Raw genomic sequence first — 17857 nt, 5'->3', positions numbered from 1 at the left:
TGGAAGAAACAGATGTGATAATGTGGACCATGTTTATAGTGGCTATCTTTTTTATCTATCCAGTTTAGTTGTCACAAGTGAAATGACTTCATGTTTTCATGCTAGGTACAAAAGACAAAACTATACTATTGGTTACTAAACAAGTTGAGAGAGAAACAGAGAGCATTGCAAACACTTAAATATGTACATGCATATTACGAGAAAAATAATTTTTTAACATCTGTTTTCCATGCTGGTATGGGTTGGATGGCTCAGCTCAACAGGAGCCAGAGGACTACGCCAAGCTCCAGTCTCTGTTTTAGCATGATTTGTATGGTTGGATGCCCTTTCTAAAGCCAACCACTTTACAGAGTGTACTGGGTGCTTTAAGTTTTTTTCAAATCCTTATATTAAAACTTTTTCTACAAGTTTGGGCTGCCCATTTGCTAGCAGACCAGGCATAACATACAGTTTTTATCATAGTACTCCACTATGTCAAGTGTGTTACATCTGTTTTCAACCACAATATCTACATTGCTTCTGGTTATCATTGTTGTTCATTCTTCAGCAATTTTCTTTTTTTGCTATACCAAATCAGACTGGAACCTGGTGCAGCTTACCCGTTTTCAGTCAAACCGTCCAACCCATGCCAGCATGGAAAATGGACATTAAATGATTATGATGATGATGTTCAAATTTGCAATCATTTTAAGGCATTTCATTTACAATGAATTGTTAAGTCCTAGGTCTACTTTGATTGAGCAAACCTTTGATCAGACATTCCAGCCATGACAATCCCATTTTTGCAGATACAGTGTGTTGCTGTGTAGTTGAAATATTGGATAAGTCAGTCAATATGCATTTAAATGTGCACTTTACTTACCCAGTCCTACTTAAAGTTGCTATAAGGTCAAGTGAGTATATTTTTTTAAAAAGTGCACGTAAAATTGCTATAAAGCTATGGGAATGTATTAAAAATCTGCAGCCACTCTACCACAGAGTATAACAAAATAAATAATCTTTTGATTGTTCACCTATAGGTTTCTCAGTGCTTTTGTTATGTTCAATAAATAAATACATAAGAGATACAACAAAAAAAGTTGAACTAGTAAAATTTTACTCGGCAGTAAATACTTGTTTATGACGACTTCGTAACACCTGAGTCAAGTAAGTAAATTGGCCAGAGTTATGCCCTTAGTATTCATATGATGATGATGATGATGATGATGATGATGATATTAATATAAACTGAATTGGTTCACAGTGGAAGCCTCTTGGTTGTAATGTTGTATCCTTTCAAATTTATTGTGAATATTTATTTTTAGTTGAGGTGCATGGCTTAGTGGTTAGAGTGTTGGACTCATGAGCATAAGATTGTGGGTTCAATTCCTGGACTGGGCAATGCCTTGTGTTCTTGAGAAAAACACTTCATTTCACTCAGCTCGTGCAAATTAGTAATCCTGCAATGGGTCAATGTCCTGTCCAGGGAGGAATATATATATCAGAAAAACTGAGAAACCAGCCCCATTCTCTTTACAGAGTAATGTAGACTAACCATATTTTATTCTTTACAGAAACTAGCTGCTATCTTCTTTTATTTAATTTCCAATTTTGGTTTTCCCTCTAAGACGTAATTTCTTTCTTTTATACTTTGATGTAATTTCTGATGTGATATTTCATTTTATTTCATTTTTGTATTTTCAATCAGGACCGCCGGTTAGAAGACTATGGAAAACTATTACGACGTTATAAGAAAATTGAAGAAATGCTCATACAGGCTCAAGGAAGGAGAGGTATGCCTTGATTTAATGTAGTGTCTAATGTCTCTTGATCAAATTCAAAGTTGAGTTGTTAACGTGCTAGGTCCTCTTTCGACTGGGATGGAGTCTTTGGTTCATTGTCAAAATGATCTTCATTGTTATTTTTCTATATTTCCATGGTCATCACTCTGATGAACTTTCTGGTTTAGTACCCTTTGTCAAAATCTGTAATCCTTTCACATTTAAACTGGCCATATCCAGCCCAAATATTCTACCTATTTTAAGTTGAAACTGACCAGATCCAGCCTCTCACACCTATCCTACAATGTCATTCTAAAAATAGTATCCATATCCAAATTTCAACACTACAAGATAATGCATGCTTAATTCAAAACAGTGGGAATAAATAAGCGTTACATTTAAGTGCTAAAGGTTAAACGTGTCACCTGCTTCACTTCCCAGGTGCATTGTTTCTCTGTTGAACTTCCTGTTAGTCATAAGTCCTTGTATTCTAATAACTTCTTTCCTCAAACTGCTGCTCTCTGGATCTCATAACCATTGTCTTGTTTTCCTATGATATTTAGTCCTTTTAACTTCCTGCCAATTGATATCTTTTAAAATTTGTAGATCCCCTTTTCTTCCTTCTTTGTGATCCCTTATGCTACAGTGGCCTCAATCCTTGTTTGGAACAAAATCATAAAAAAAAATTTGATGGAAATAAAGGATAAACCTTTTATATTTTGTGTATTGGGAAGGTCATCACACCAATAATAACAGACACTGGTTCATTAGCACTTCTTTATTGTTAGTCAGTTAGTTAAATACCTAACCAACTAATTAATCAACCATTTCTTTAATGTGCTGGTTAAACAATCAGTCAGTTGTTTGTTAGTCAAAGTTCTTTCACTTATAATCACCTTTTCACTGACTTGCCCTCTCTCTTCAAGGTCTGCTTTGAGTCTCAGACATGAAGCTTATATCTATAAGAAACTATTTAAAACCAAGAAGGAAAATGCTTTCATACTTTACTCTAAAAATGAAAGGATTGCCTTCAGAAAGAACAAAGTTTGCTGGAACAAAAATTTTATTTACAAATCTGGATACTTTCGTATTTTTAGTCAAATAATAACCACATAGAACTGTATGCCACACTTCCTGTAAGTCAAGGAAGCAGATATGCAAAACATGATCTTTTATGAACCTGGATTTGGACAACTTCAGACCATTGATTGATATGCAGCAAATTACATTTAACATTTACAAGCATTCAAGAATCATTCTCTTAATCTACATACAGTAATACTCCATTAAAAAATATATACTTTCACCCTTTAGTGTTCAGATTACTCTATGAACTGTAATGTTCGTTTTCTTCATGTTGATTTGAATTAATCACACATTATCTCATAGCTTGAGATTTCAGTGGTGTGATTACTTATTTTTACTGAGAATGACACTATAGCACAAATGTGAGAGGCTGGATCTATCCAGTTTGAACATAAAACAGGAAGAACATTTTGGCCAGATGTAGCTGGTTTAAATGCTAAAGGGTTAAGGTACAAAGTGTTGTCATTAACTGTGAACAGAATAGTGAGTCATGTGGGAAGGGTTGTAATTGCGTGCCCCTTTGGAGGCTGGGGGTGGGGGTGGGAAAATGAGCACAGAAAAAAGATCATAGCAAAATTTGAACTGGAAGACAATATGGTGTGCTATCTAACACTATTTTGTTTTTGACAGCAGATGTTGTTTCAAAGTGGAAATTCTTAAAATAACTTTCTCGCAAAAACTTACTTTTGTTCAATAAAATAGAATATACAAAGATGGTGATAAGGCATAGCTGTGATAAATAATGTTATTCTGCAGCAGCAGTATTGTAGCAGATTTTTTTTCTTCTTTTTGGTATGAGATGGACAGTACCAATAACAATCCTTCTTTGTAACTTGGTTACATATCTTCTCATAACTACTTCTTTCCAGATCATAGCACCTTCCACAATCAACTGATCTTGTTTTTCCATGCAGTGTTTAACTAAAGTTTGCTTAATATTCATCCTCATTATTGCACACACACACACACACACACACACACACACACACACACACACTCTCTCTCTCTCTCTCTCTCTCTCTCTCTCTCTCTCTCTCTGTATGTGTATAGGAGCAGGAGTGGCTGTGTGGTAAGTTGCTTGCTTACCAGCTGCATAGTTCTGGGTTCAGTTTCACTACATGGCATCTTGGGCAAGTGTCTTCTACTATAGCCTTAGGCCAACCAAAGCCTTATGAGTGGGTTTAGTAGACGGAAACTGAAAGAAACCCATTGTATATATATATACATATATATATATAGAGAGAGAGAGATAGATAGATAGATGAATGCACCATGTCACATAAAGGTGCCATGGAAGCTCTTGGTAAGACCTTACAGGACATCAGAGGCAACAATAAATTTATGGGAGGAGTTACATTAGTTTTACCAGGAGAACTCAGGCAGGCATTACCAGTCATTCTGAGAAGAAAAAAGATCTGATGAAATAAAAGCATGAATTAAGTCTTCAGCCCAATGGAATAAAGTACTGAAATTCTTCTTCAATACTAATGTGCGAGCTTTATTACATGGGGACCAATGTGCAAAACAGTTTTCAACCTGGCTCCTCCATTTAGGGAATGGGAAAGTACCATTTGATGGGAATGGTGATATCAGTTTGCTATCATGGGGAATTCCTCAGCTGAATTGAAGAACAGGGTGTTTCCAGACTTAAGTAATAATAATTCACATAAATGGTTGTGTGAAAGGGCAATTCTTGCTCCAAAAATGAGACAATAGCAAGGATTAACCATGAATTAATGAATAAGATTCCAACAGTCATTAAGAAGTACAAATCAGTTGATTCAGTCTTTCATGAAAATCTAGCTGTCCATTACCCAACAGAGTTCCTTAATTCTCTTGAACCACCTGGAACTCCTCTACATAAACCTTTTCTGAAGGTAGGAGTCCCAATAATTCTTCTAAGAAGTTTAGATCCTCCTAAATTATTCAATGGGACAAGGTTGATTGTGGAGACATTACCACCTAATGTGTCAATGGATGTGCCTCTGGGGAAGAGGCTTTCATTCCAAGAATTCCAATCAAACCATCAGACATGCAATTTGAGTTCAGATGAACACAATTCTCGGTGTAACTTTGTTTTGCAATGTCTATTAATAAAGCTCAAGGTGAGTCTTTGAAATTTACTGGCTTGCTTTTCTCATGGTCAACTTTATGTTGGTTGCTCCGGGGAAGGTAATTTGCAAGACTTATTTGTCTATGCTCCAAACCAGAAAACAAAGAATATTGTTTACCCAGAAGCTCTTTCGTAATTTCCTTCAACATGTCATAGAATTTATCTCCTTGCATAAATGTGGTAAATTTTATATTTTCGTTTGTTGTTGGTGTTGGTGTTGTTGATGTTGTTGTTGTTGCTGTTGTTATTGTTGTTATGAATTCAGAATATAAGGAAAAATTTCATTCTCAGGCAACACCGGGTGTCTGTGCTAGTATATATATATATATATATATATATATATATATATATATAAAATGTTATAATGGATTTTGTTTGTTCTTCTAGCTCTGGACGATCTCATGGCTAACTTTGAAGATGATAACAGCTCTACCACATCATCTATGTCTCCCTCTACTGGAAGTGGTGGAAAAGATACAGCTGATGGAACAAAGGTATGGGATTTTTCTTGATTTTTTTTTTTTTTGTCTTCTAATTAATACAATTTCTATTAACATATAAAGTGTTGTTCTCTCTCTTTCTGCCGTTATCTCAATTATTTTTGGAAACAAATTCTTTATCTATCTATATTTTTAATAATTTGTCTTTTATTCCATTAGCAAAATGAAGAAGATTTCATTTCCTTTCTGAAAAATCAAAAGCTCAAAACTTGGCTTCTTTGAAAGCATTCGATATTTCAATTAGTTCACTATTTCAGTAATTCTGATCTGAAGATCAATAGTACATAAGACAGTTTTTACACTAGAGCTAAACTACATTTAATATATTGTCCAAAATTAATTTATCTTAAATTGAATACATTTTTTTGAAAAATCAATGCAACCTAAATGCCTTTTAATACATCTACCTTAAATTAATGAAATCAATATTTTGTATTACTGTTTTACTAATCAATCAATACAAACCTATGATCTATATAGAATTTTGTTTTTTTTTAAAAATGACACCTTTCTTTTCTATTTGCTTGCAGTCTGATGATTCAAAAGACAAACATTTATCTGGCCCTAGTGCCACAAGTACACCAGGTATATATTTCCATTCCATAGTCTTTTTGGTTTTGAGCGTGATCATTGCCAGAGCAGTTGTCTGGCTTCCATGCTAGTGGCACGTAAATAGTACCATTTAAGCGTGATCGTTACCAGCATCGCCTTACTGGCACGTTAGAAAATCATTCAAGTGAGGTCGTTGCCAGTGCCACTGGAGTGGCTCCTGTGCAGGTGGCATGTAAAAAACACCATTTTGAGCGTGGCCATTGCCAGTACCGCTAGATTGGCCCTTGTGCCGGTGGCACATAAAACCACCCACTACACTCTCGGAGTGGTTGGCGTTAGGAAGGGCATCCAGCTGTAGAAACTCTGCCAGATCAGATTGGAGCCTGGTGCAGCCATCCGGTTCACCAGTCCTCAGTCAAATCGTCCAACCCATGCTAGCATGGAAACCAGACGTTAAACGATGATGATGTAAACCAACATGGTATTAGTATACTAAATAGTCTGTGAAAATTCAGTTACAAAATCTCTATAATACACAAGATATTTCAACAGTTTTTTTTATATAATTTCTAATAATATTTAATTATGAAAATATAATAAGGATTTTAAAAACTTCAAATGTATATGGGGATCCAGTAGACTAAGGAAGGAATCAGGGTGTCCACATGCAAAAAATGGTTGAGAACCACTGATTTAACCCTTTCGTTACCATATTTATTTTGAGATGTTCTGTGTTTCTTTCAATTAAATTTTATATATAACAAAGAATTTAGTAAAATAATTTCGTTATCATTAAGCTTGTGTTAGGAACATAAATTGTGACTAAGGTTTGGTGGAAGATTTTAATTCAAAACTTATGAAAACAAGACATTTGTACTACAGAGCCAGAGGTGGTTTCAGCTGGGTTGGTATCGAAAGGGTTAAATCTTTAGTTAAGGACGAAGATAGAGCCCATAACTCTTTACAGGGCCCCTGAGATTAGTAGAAGTGGGTGTGGAAGGTGTCCCCAAACCAGAGGATTGGTTTAAACGTTTTTAACAGAGTAGACTCTGGCAGCAGATCACAGCTGTCATCCATGATGGGATTTAAACTCAGAATGTAAAGGGCTGGAATAAATATCACAAGGTATTTGATCTATGGCCAGATTCTTTTCCTGTCACCAATTCTCACCAGTTTTTAAGCGGAGTAACACAGATGTGCACGCGTGCGTACACACACACACACACACACACACACAGAAGCTTCATCAATCAAACCCACTGGCAAGGCTTTGTTGGCCTGGGGCTATAGTAGAAGACACTTGCTCAAGATGTCATGCAGTGGAATTGATCTTGAAACGGAAAGCAAATTTCTTAACCATATAGCCATGCTTGTAAAAATTTGGGATAGAAACATAGGGCAGTGTTTTATCTAGTCATTTGCAATTACTTTAACTGCTAGCTTCTCTTAAAACTTCTGTGCAAATGAAAATATAAATACGAAACACACATATACATACTAAATCTTTTAAAATGTGTATAAAGTTTTCTTATGGAAATTGAAATATTTTTTCTCTCTTTCATTTCTAAATTTAAAGGCAGTACAACAGTAAAACAGAGATCCAACAGCCAAGACAAAGCACAAGTTAGTCCAATATCGCCTGCTTTAGGAGATGCTGAATTAGATCAACGATCAGGAACTTTTGTTCGTTCAAACAGTTGTGAAGAAATATCAAATTCAACAGAAAAAGTGAGTGCTGCTATTATTTTCATTATTGTTAAATACACATCAAAAAAAAAAAAAAAAAAAGAAAAACCTATTTTCTTTATGTAATATATTCATTAAAGTTATCTTACCTTCTTTAACATGTGGTGAGTCTTCACTTACCGTCTCTTGTAGCAAAGTTATCACTACATCCACATGGCTGTAACTGACCATCAGACATTAAACTCTCTCTCTCATATACATTAGCCATTTCTCAACACCCCCAAATACTCCATTGACCAAGTGACATTATTATCTGCCTGCTATTAACACAAGGAGTGCTTCCATCCATTATCTGCCTGTGTTGAGTTATCACATCAATGTGACCTGAACTGACCAAAGCTGGTTAAGTCCTCTCTCTAATAAAGAAGTTCTTTTGTTTTTTTTTCAATTTGCTTTTGAATGTCTGAGGAGATGGGTGTATTTCCACATCCATGAAACTTTAAGTGACATGGGGGTTAAATCAATCAGTTACCCAGTAAATATAATTTTAACTGTGTTGATTACTACTTCTGTTCGTTTGTTCTCCTTGTAAGTAAATGTTTGGAAGGTTCGTTGAAAGTAGTTGATAATTAACAATGATGATGGGTGCACCAAAAACATAATACCCTGAGTAAAAATAGGGTAGGTAATGTTCAGGGAGCTGTTATCTCTGTTCTGACAAAAGATTTCATTTTCATGGGTCTTTAATGAAGCAAACATGCTCCATAGAAGATATAATGTTAGTACACATGAACAATGTTGCATGAATGAGCTGGAATAAAAAGACTAGAGATACGAGGTGTTAGATGCAGTATACAAGAGTGAAAGTGGAGGCGCAATGGCCCAGTGGTTAGGGCAGCGGACTCACTGTCATAGGATCGCGGTTTCGATTCCCAGACCAGGCGTTGTGAGTGTTTATTAAGCGAAAACACCTAAAGCTCCACGAGGCTCCGGCAAGGGATGGTGGCGAACCCTGCTGTACTCTTTCACCACAACTTTCTCTCACTCTTACTTCCTGTTTCTGTTGTGCCTGTAATTCAAAGGGTCAGCCTTGTTTACACTGTGTCACGCTGAATATCCCCGAGAACTACGTTAAGGGTACACGTATCTGTGGAGTGCTCAGCCACTTGCACGTTAATTTCACGAGCAGGCTGTTCCATTGATCAGATCAACTGGAACCCTCGACGTCGTAAGCAACGGAGTGCCAACAGCAATAACAAGAGAGAAAACTGCACTTTTATGGGCATATAATACACGTGAAGGATGACAGCTATAAAGAAGTGTGCAGCACTCCAGGCAGATGGAACCTGTGGAAAAGCAACACTCAGGAAGGCATTGACAAAACGATGAAGACTAATGTTACTTTCCTCTGTAACACATTATATAAAAATTACTTACATTTAATGTTTAAAACATTTTTATTCCTTTGCACTGAAGGTTTATACATATCTTCTACATACCACCAAACTTAGTGATATGGCCATTATTGAAGGCAAAAACATACAGATTTATCTCTTATAGATATATATATCACCAGTTATAGAAATTCTATAAAAGTAAATATATTTCTCATATTTCAGCGTTTTTTCTGGGGAATTCAGGTAAATTGTAACATCTTCAAAGAAAGCTTCTCTGTTGTGGTTTTTTTTATTTATTGTTGCTTTATTTATGTTATGGTTATTTCTTATATTTTTATTATTATTATCATTAATATTATTTCTCTTGATGTTGTTACTGTTGCTGATATATTCTTAGTTCATACAAAAACACATTTATACACATACATATACATATCTACACAAAATATATTTCTATAGGTAAATAGCTATTTACATATATACATGGACACAAGCACATTTATGAATACTGCAAAGAAGTGATAATTCCCTGTTGAAGTATGTCTTATGAACTGGTTTCAATCTCAGGATGTAGTTACTTAACTTTTTAGAATTAATGAAAAGTGATATAGCTACGGCTAGAAATTCTTCTTAGACAAAGAATTTCCCTTTCTCTATGAATTTACTCTCTCTCTCTCTCTCTTTTACTCTTTTACCTGTTTCAGTCATTTGACTGCGGCCATGCTGGAGCACTGCCTTTAGTCAAGCAAATCGACCCCAGGACTTATTCTTTGTAAGCCTAGTACTTATTCTATCGGTCTCTTTTGCCGAACCAGCATCGGTTGTCAAGCGATGTTGAGGGGGACAAACACAGACACACGAACATATACACGCACATACATACATATATATATATGTATATATATATATATATATGTATATATATATATACAACGGGCTTCTTTCAGTTTCCGTCTACCAAATCCACTCACAAGGCTTTGGTCAGCCCGAGGCTATAGTAGAAGACACTTGCCCAAGGTGCCACGCAGTGGGACTGAACCCGGAACCATGTGGCTGGTAAGCAAGCTACTTACCACACAGCCACTCCTGATGATTTTTAATTACAAAAGAAAATCCTTATTACAGCTATCTTCATTTATCATGAGTGTTTGATTTAATAAAAAAAAACTTTGTGAAACGCATCAGTGATAAGTGAACAGTAAAACATGTGGGGGGAAAATAGATTTCATTCTGAGATTTCAAGTTGTTCTGGGTGTTGTAGATGGTCGCTGAGCAGTTTTTGTTGTCCAAGCATAATCTCTGATCACTGACCTGTATGAACAGAGAACAATTTGTGACAAGCTCAGAACAGTCCACAATTAGCTTATTCTAGAACAGTGATAAATGAGGATAAATATAGTATGTTGTTTACTGAGGTAGGAGTGAAGATCTTAGAATTTTCTTATCTTATCAATGTCTTTGAAGAAGAAGAAGGCATCTACATGATATTCTATTTTCAATCCTTTACATTTTGATATTTCATACTTGTGCAAAAAATATTATCATAATCTTTCTTGTCATTATTACTGCAATTTTTATTAGCGTTGTCATCTTATAATTTCTGTTTATGTATGCTTATGTTTTATGTTTCTGCTTTCAATTTTCTCTACTGCTCCCCCACTCCCCACCTCCTCCGACAAATATTCTAGAACATTACTTTGTTCTGATATCTTTTCAGCAGCTCTAAAACTATCTGAGATTTCTGTGAATTTTGTTTATATCAAAAGAACCAGTCTGTCAATATTTCTTTTACATGTCTGTGTCCCTCTCTATATTTTTCTGTTTATTTTTAAATATATATATATATATATATATCTTTCCAAACCTTATCCAACTAATAGGCTTCCTTGGTTCCTACATTTAATTCCTGTTTATGTATTCATAGTTTTTCATCTACTAAAATACATTTGATATTTATGTCAATTCGACTAAAAGATAGCAACTGTTTGACATGATTATTGTACATGTGCTTTGACATTCAACATAAATTTTTTGACAAATTTGTGTCAAATATCAAAACATATTTCCATCAGCAATGTTGTCTAACCAACAGTAGCTATTTTCTTTAGCCAAATTGACCAATCAGGCAGATTTACTTATACTCTGAGACTAGAAGTGTGATGTTCTCAGTAGCTCAGCATTTTAATATTCTTTCTTATTTGTTTCATGATCCCACATGACTATTCATATATACCTCGTTTCTCTAATGAATGTTTTTTTTCCAACATGTTCTTTTAATAAATTATCTAAAACTTGATTACTACAGTTAGACTGGAAAGCTCTGATACTAAGATTTCTGGTTTTGCTATTTTAATGACAATAAGGCAGCAAACTCACAGAATTGTTAGTACATCAAGCAAAATATTTAATGGTATTTCTTCTGGGTCTATACTTTCTGAGTTCAAATTCCATCAGGGCCAACTTCACCTGCCATCACTTCAGGATTGATAAAATAAATATCAGTTGAGCGCTCCATCTAAAATTTTCTCTAAAATTGCTAGCTTTGTGCTAACATTTGAGACAATTGTTTTTAATGAAAATAAAGAAGTTAAATTTAAAAACTTCGAATTATTTTTCTTGTTCATGTCTTCCGTCCTGAAATGTTACATCTTAACTGCAATGAAACCTAGACTTGTCACATCAACAACATACCTTCTCTACTCCAAGTCTGCTTCAGGTCATTTTTTAGTTTGTCTCCAAGATTACAAATCTTATATTTATATTAATATGGATGTGAGTGAGAATTATTATAATGGTTTGTTTCTTAGTTGCTTTCAAACCATTCTTATCACCAAAATTTCTTCTCATAGTAACAAAATAATAACAACAGCAACATAAAGGTATTTGGATGAATTCTGTAAACAACATTTACTATTGTAAATATACAAATGGAGGCCAAATGTCTGGCAACATTCTTCCACTTTTCTCTATGTTTTCCTCTCATTTTGTGCTTCTTCAAATGCTATCTGCATGATTTCTACCTATTGTAATTCTTTGAATATTGTAAATAATGTTTTTTTATATATATATATTTTTATTTATCTTGGCTTTAACCTCATCATAAAGTTGTAGGATTGCTTTTGAAAGTTATTTCTTTTTCCTATGTACCAGTATTATCCAGTGCATGTACATGGCTTTCATTGTATTACTGATTTTTAAAATTATTATTATTATTATTATTATTATTATGCTGGATAGACTTCAACGGTCATGTCGGACGTCGTGCTGGAGGCTTCCATGGCATACATGGAGGCTATGGCTTCGGTTCCCGCAACGAGGAGGGAACCAGACTGCTGGAGTTCTGTAATGCAACCGATCTTATGGTCTGCAATACCAACTTCAGGAAACCTGTCAGTCACCTAGTCACCTACCGCTCCGGCAGACACTCTAGCCAAATCGACTACATCCTCGCCAGAAATAGGGAAAGAGGGCGGCTTATAAATGCCAAAACCTACCCTGGCGAAGAATGTACCCCACAACATAGATTAGTAGTTAGCGACTTTGGGATCAAGGCAAAATGGGTGCCCAGAATTAGACAGGCTTGGAGGAGAAGGGTGTGGAAGCTTAAAGACCCTGCAAACGGACAGAGACTTAGAGACAAGTTACTTGAAGCATTTAACGAAATAGAAGGGGATATAGCATCATACAACGTGGAAGACAATTGGAGATTTCTGCGGGACAACCTGTTGAAAGCCACCGACCAGATTTGTGGGTGGTGTAAGGTCCCCTCCCGACCCAGAGTAATGTGGTGGTGGAACAAGGAGGTAGACAGGGCTATTAGACAAAAGAAACAGGCTTGGAAGGACTGGAAGAACGGTGGTAGCAGGGAATTGTACCAATGTGCCAGAAGGGAGGCTAGGCGACAGGTTTATTTAGCCAGAGGGGAAGCAGATAAGGAAAGATTTGCCAATGTTCTGCGCCGTGAGGACCAAAGACTCGAGGTATTTCGTGTTGCAAGACAGTGTAGGAGAGAGAATAGTGATGTTGTAGGAGAGAAATGTGTTCGCATGGATGATGGTACGCTTGCATTAAATGAGGATGCAAAGAAAGAGGTCTGGAGATGCCACTACGATAGATTGCTTAATAAAGAGAATGAATGGGAGAAAGAGAGCCTGCCATATGTCGACCCAATAGAGGGACCAGCTATCCGAGTTGATAGTACCAGGGTAGATAAAGCAATTAAGAGTATGAAGACCGGGAAAGCCCCCGGCCCATCAGGAATCACTGCAGAGATGCTCAAAATATCTGGCAGTGTTGGCTATAGCCTAGTCACCTGTATTATGAACCAGGTGATACACGAAGGAGTCATACCCAATGACTGGTGTAGCAGCATCATAGTCAACTGCTACAAAGGTAAAGGTGACGCTTTAGATACAAATAATTACAGAGGCATCAAGCTGTTAGATCAGGTTATGAAAGTTACAGAGAGGGTCATAGCCCAACTAATTAGGGAGCGAATCAATTTAGATGAGATGCAGTTTGGGTTCGTGCCAGGTAAAAGCACTACTGATGCCTTATTTCTAGTGAGACAGTTGCAGGAGAAATACCTAGCTAAGGATAAACCTCTGTACCTGGCTTTCGTTGACATGGAGAAAGCCTTTGACAGGGTCCCCCGATCCCTTATCTGGTGGTCAATGAGGAAACTTGGGATAGAAGAATGGTTAGTGAGAGCTGTGCGAGCCATGTACAGAGATGCTGCCAGTAAGGTGAGGGTTGGAAATGAGTACAGCAATGAATTCCGGGTAGAGGTAGGGGTCCACCAAGGTTCCGTCCTCAGCCCCCTCTTATTTACCATAGTCCTCCAGGCAATCACAGAGGAGTTCAAGACAGGTTGCCCCTGGGAGCTCCTCTATGCTGATGACCTTGCCCTAATTGCGGAGTCACTATCAGAACTAGAGGAGAAGTTTCAGGTGTGGAAGCAAGGTCTAGAATTGAAGGGCCTTAGAGTCAACCTAGCTAAAACCAAAATCCTAATAAGTAGGAAGGTAGATAAAACACAAACCCCTTCAGGTAGATGGCCCTGCTCAGTATGTAGAAAAGGAGTAGGTAGTAACTCTATAAGATGTACCCGGTGCAAGCTATGGACACATAAGAGGTGCAGCAACATCAAAGGCAGGTTAACTAGCAAGTTAGTTTTTGTTTGTGGCAGATGTTCAGGTGCAATAAAGACTGCAAACAAACAGGAAACAACTTCTATCTCATTCCAGGGTGAAAAACTAGAGGTAGTCGATAGCTTCCGCTATCTGGGCGACCAAGTTAGTAGTGGGGGTGGGTGCGCTGAAAGTGTAGCTGCAAGAATAAGAATAGCCTGGGCAAAGTTTAGAGAGCTCTTACCCCTGCTGGCGACAAAGGGACTCTCACTCAGAGTAAAAGGCAGACTGTATGACGCATGCGTACGAACAACCATGCTACATGGCAGTGAAACATGGGCTGTAACTGCTGAGGACATACGTAAGCTCGCAAGGAATGAAGCCAGTATGCTCCGTTGGATGTGTAATGTCAATGTGAATACCCGTCAGAGTGTAAGTATCTTGAGAGAAAAGCTGAACATTAGAAGCATCAGTTGTGGCGTGCAAGAGAGACGATTGCGCTGGTATGGACATGTGGTGAGAATGGAGGAGGATAGCTGCGTGAAAAAGTGCCACACCCTAACAGTTGAGGGAACCCGTGGAAGAGGTAGGCCCAGGAAGACCTGGGCTGAGGTGGTGAGGCAAGACCTTCGTACATTGGGCCTCACTGAGGCGATGACTACTGACCGAGACCTTTGGAAATGTGCTGTGCGTGAGAAGACCCGGCAAGCCAAGTAAGATCGTTGCCAGTGCCCCTGGACTGGTTCTTGTGCGGGTGGCACATGAGATGCACCATTTTGAGCGTCGCCGTTGCCAGTACCGCCTGACTGGCTCCTGTAGGATTTTCGAGCGAGATCGTTGCCAGTGCCCCTGGACTGGCTTGTGCGGGTGGCACATAAAAGACACCATTTCGAGCGTGGCCGTTTTCGTGCGGGTGACACGTAAAAGCACCCACTACACTCTCTGAGTGGTTGGCGTTAGGAAGGGCATCCAGCTGTAGAAACTCTGCCAAATCAGACTGGAGCCTGGTGTTGCCATCCGGTTTCACCAGTCCTCAGTCAAATCGTCCAACCCATGCTAGCATGGAAAGCAGACGTTAAACGATGATGATGATGATGATGAAAATGCTTAGTGGTAGTTCGCCCATCGCTCCATTCTGAGTGCAAATTCTGCTGAGGTCGACTTTGCCTTTCATCCTTTCGAGGTCGATAAAATAAGTACCAGTTGAACACTGGGGTCGATCTAATTGACTCATCCCCTCCCTCAGACTTACTGCCCTTGTGGCAAAATTTGAAACTATTATCATAAAGCGAGAGTAACTGAGAAGAAAATACAGAGGGTAAGGATAGGATAAGTTTAACAGCTTTGTGTGTTATCAAATGGCTAGAATGGCTCTTCCATGATTTAGTTGCTCATAAAATGTAGCTAGTGATTGATCTCCTGATTGTGTTTAATATAGCTTAACTATATCCTTTTTTCCTCTTTTAAGAAGATATTTTACATAAAATAAATAAAACAAAAATTTTAATACAAAGTGAATTGATTTTCATGGTTTATATCCAAGTAAAAGCTAAAACTTTTTACAAGTTTCATTATCAAATCATTAATTTGAATCACTTTAAATATTAACAGATATCACAATTTTAATTTATTTAATTAAATATACCACTTAATGCTTCTATAACGATGTGAATGTTATGATGTATATAACTTTGTTTATCACCAACATGGGGAATTATTTACAAATTAAAACTGTTTGGCAACAAAACTGTTAAGCTTGACTGCTTTAACATATTTAGCATTATTTTATAGTAACATAATGCCCTTAAGTTAGATTAGTACTGATAGTACAATGGCTTTATTTGTAATGTGGCTGGATGTCTAAACATTTATAATTGGAAAAGACACATTTCTTTTTTTTACTTGCAAGAAGATAATTTACATAAAATTTAATAAAACCAAAATATTCCAAGGATTGACAAGTTGAAAGAAGCTAAGTTCAGTCACTTAGAAGAGCCATAGGCGAAGCAAAATATATTTTGTTGGACCAAGAATTATGAATTAAATGTTTTAAAATCAAAATATTAATATATAGCAAATAGATTTTCCTAGTTTTAACCTTTAGCAATAATAAGTATTTTAATTAGGTCTGAGAAACATAATGGCTTTAATATGTAGTATTAAGTTAATTTATATAAAAACTATAATTGTAAATAATTCTGAGCAGTGGCAGCTTTTCAGAGGTTAGCATTGTTATTATTATTATTATTATTTTAAATTTGTGACATTTGTTTGGTCTATGCATTGTGTAAAAAGAATAAAAGCAAAAGTTTACTTGATACAATTTGAAAAATGTTATTAGAATTATATCATTAACCATTTCTCCAGATATATCATGTCTTCATTGAGTTACATACCATACTGTGCTATGTGGCACAGGATCAGGCCATGTATCATACTAATAAAAGTCGTAGACTCTGGCAAAAATGATTAAAAGCCAATTAGCTATTTTTTGATGTTTGCTGTGGGACTTTCAAATCTGCCAGGACCAGTTTTGTTTTTCAGCTCGTTAGAATCGATGAAATATCTTCTGATAATTTGACTTTGTTATGAATTAGTTAATTATAAAATTGGATTTTGTACCTAGTTAAAAAGCAAACAGTATTTTTAGTGTATTCCATATTTCCCTCCACTAATTCATATATGTTTTTTTCTTTTTCATACAGACACCACCAATAACGAAGAAAAAAGATAACCCCTACGGATATGGTACGTTACCTAAAGATCGTCATAAAGATGAAGAAAAGGGGAAATTAAGAGTATTCCCTACCCTTGGCAAAACTTTATTGCGTATGAAAACGGGTAAAAGAAGCTGTTCAGCACCCAATTTAGGTGAAAAAGCCTCAAGTCATGCCTCTGCCTGCCCTTGGTTTGCCTAACTGCATCATGTGGCCATATTGGCAGCGCCATTTCGTTTGCTGATGATAACCGAGCATGCCTCAGTTTTATTTCTTAACATCCTTCCTAATTATTTGTTCCTTTTTACCATTTTCTTGGAAATGTGTATTTTTATCATAAAAAAACAAAAAAACCAGCTCTGTGTGTACAAGACTCTCTCTTCTACACTACAGAATTTCCACAGATGTAGGGAAGGTTTTTATACGTTATTTATTGAAGAGATTTTTTTTAAATTGCATGATCTCAGCTGATTGGCACTATACCTGTTTCAGCACCAAACTGATTGAAATAATACCTATTTCAGTTAAGATTAACGAAATAGAAAAGCAGCACACAAATACAGTAGAGATTTAGAAAGAATTTTTTTTCCATCTTTTGGCAATCAATCTTTTTGATTTTTGCTCAGGTCTTAATGATGATGTATTCTTAATGATATAATCCATTTTTATAACTCTAACTTACACTCAAGTTATCCAAAAATGTAGAAACCTTGCTTTTTCGCAGCTTGGTGCAACATGTCATGTTGCAAGTTAAATGTAAAGTAATTAATTAACTGGATGTAATTTACTTATTTATTGAAATGAAGATGTAATTAATAAGTCTTGCTATAATTAGCAGCAAATGTATTTACAACTTTAATTATAGTACTTTGTTAATTTTATTTATTCTTTAATTAAATATTAGTAAAAATGTTCAC

General features: G+C 36.4%; 1 protein-coding gene across 1 annotated transcript in view; it reads left to right on the top strand.

The window, feature by feature from the left end:
• Positions 1-17857, top strand: part of LOC106877289 (liprin-beta-1) — a 367092-nt gene that overhangs the window by 304442 nt on the left and 44793 nt on the right. Inside the window, exons 12-17 of the mRNA XM_089354745.1 lie at positions 1688-1772; positions 5347-5453; positions 5990-6044; positions 7588-7739; positions 9317-9337; positions 16929-17094. Coding sequence (XP_089210871.1) covers positions 1688-1772; positions 5347-5453; positions 5990-6044; positions 7588-7739; positions 9317-9337; positions 16929-17094 — 586 coding nt within the window. The remainder of the gene's footprint in view (positions 1-1687; positions 1773-5346; positions 5454-5989; positions 6045-7587; positions 7740-9316; positions 9338-16928; positions 17095-17857) is intronic.

Source organism: Octopus bimaculoides, chromosome 7 (assembly GCF_046866305.1).
Source record: "Octopus bimaculoides isolate indiv1 chromosome 7, ASM4686630v1, whole genome shotgun sequence".
Taxonomy (NCBI): domain Eukaryota; kingdom Metazoa; phylum Mollusca; class Cephalopoda; order Octopoda; family Octopodidae; genus Octopus; species Octopus bimaculoides.
Note: the sequence above shows the minus strand (reverse complement) of the source record. Positions and strands in the feature narration are given on the sequence as shown.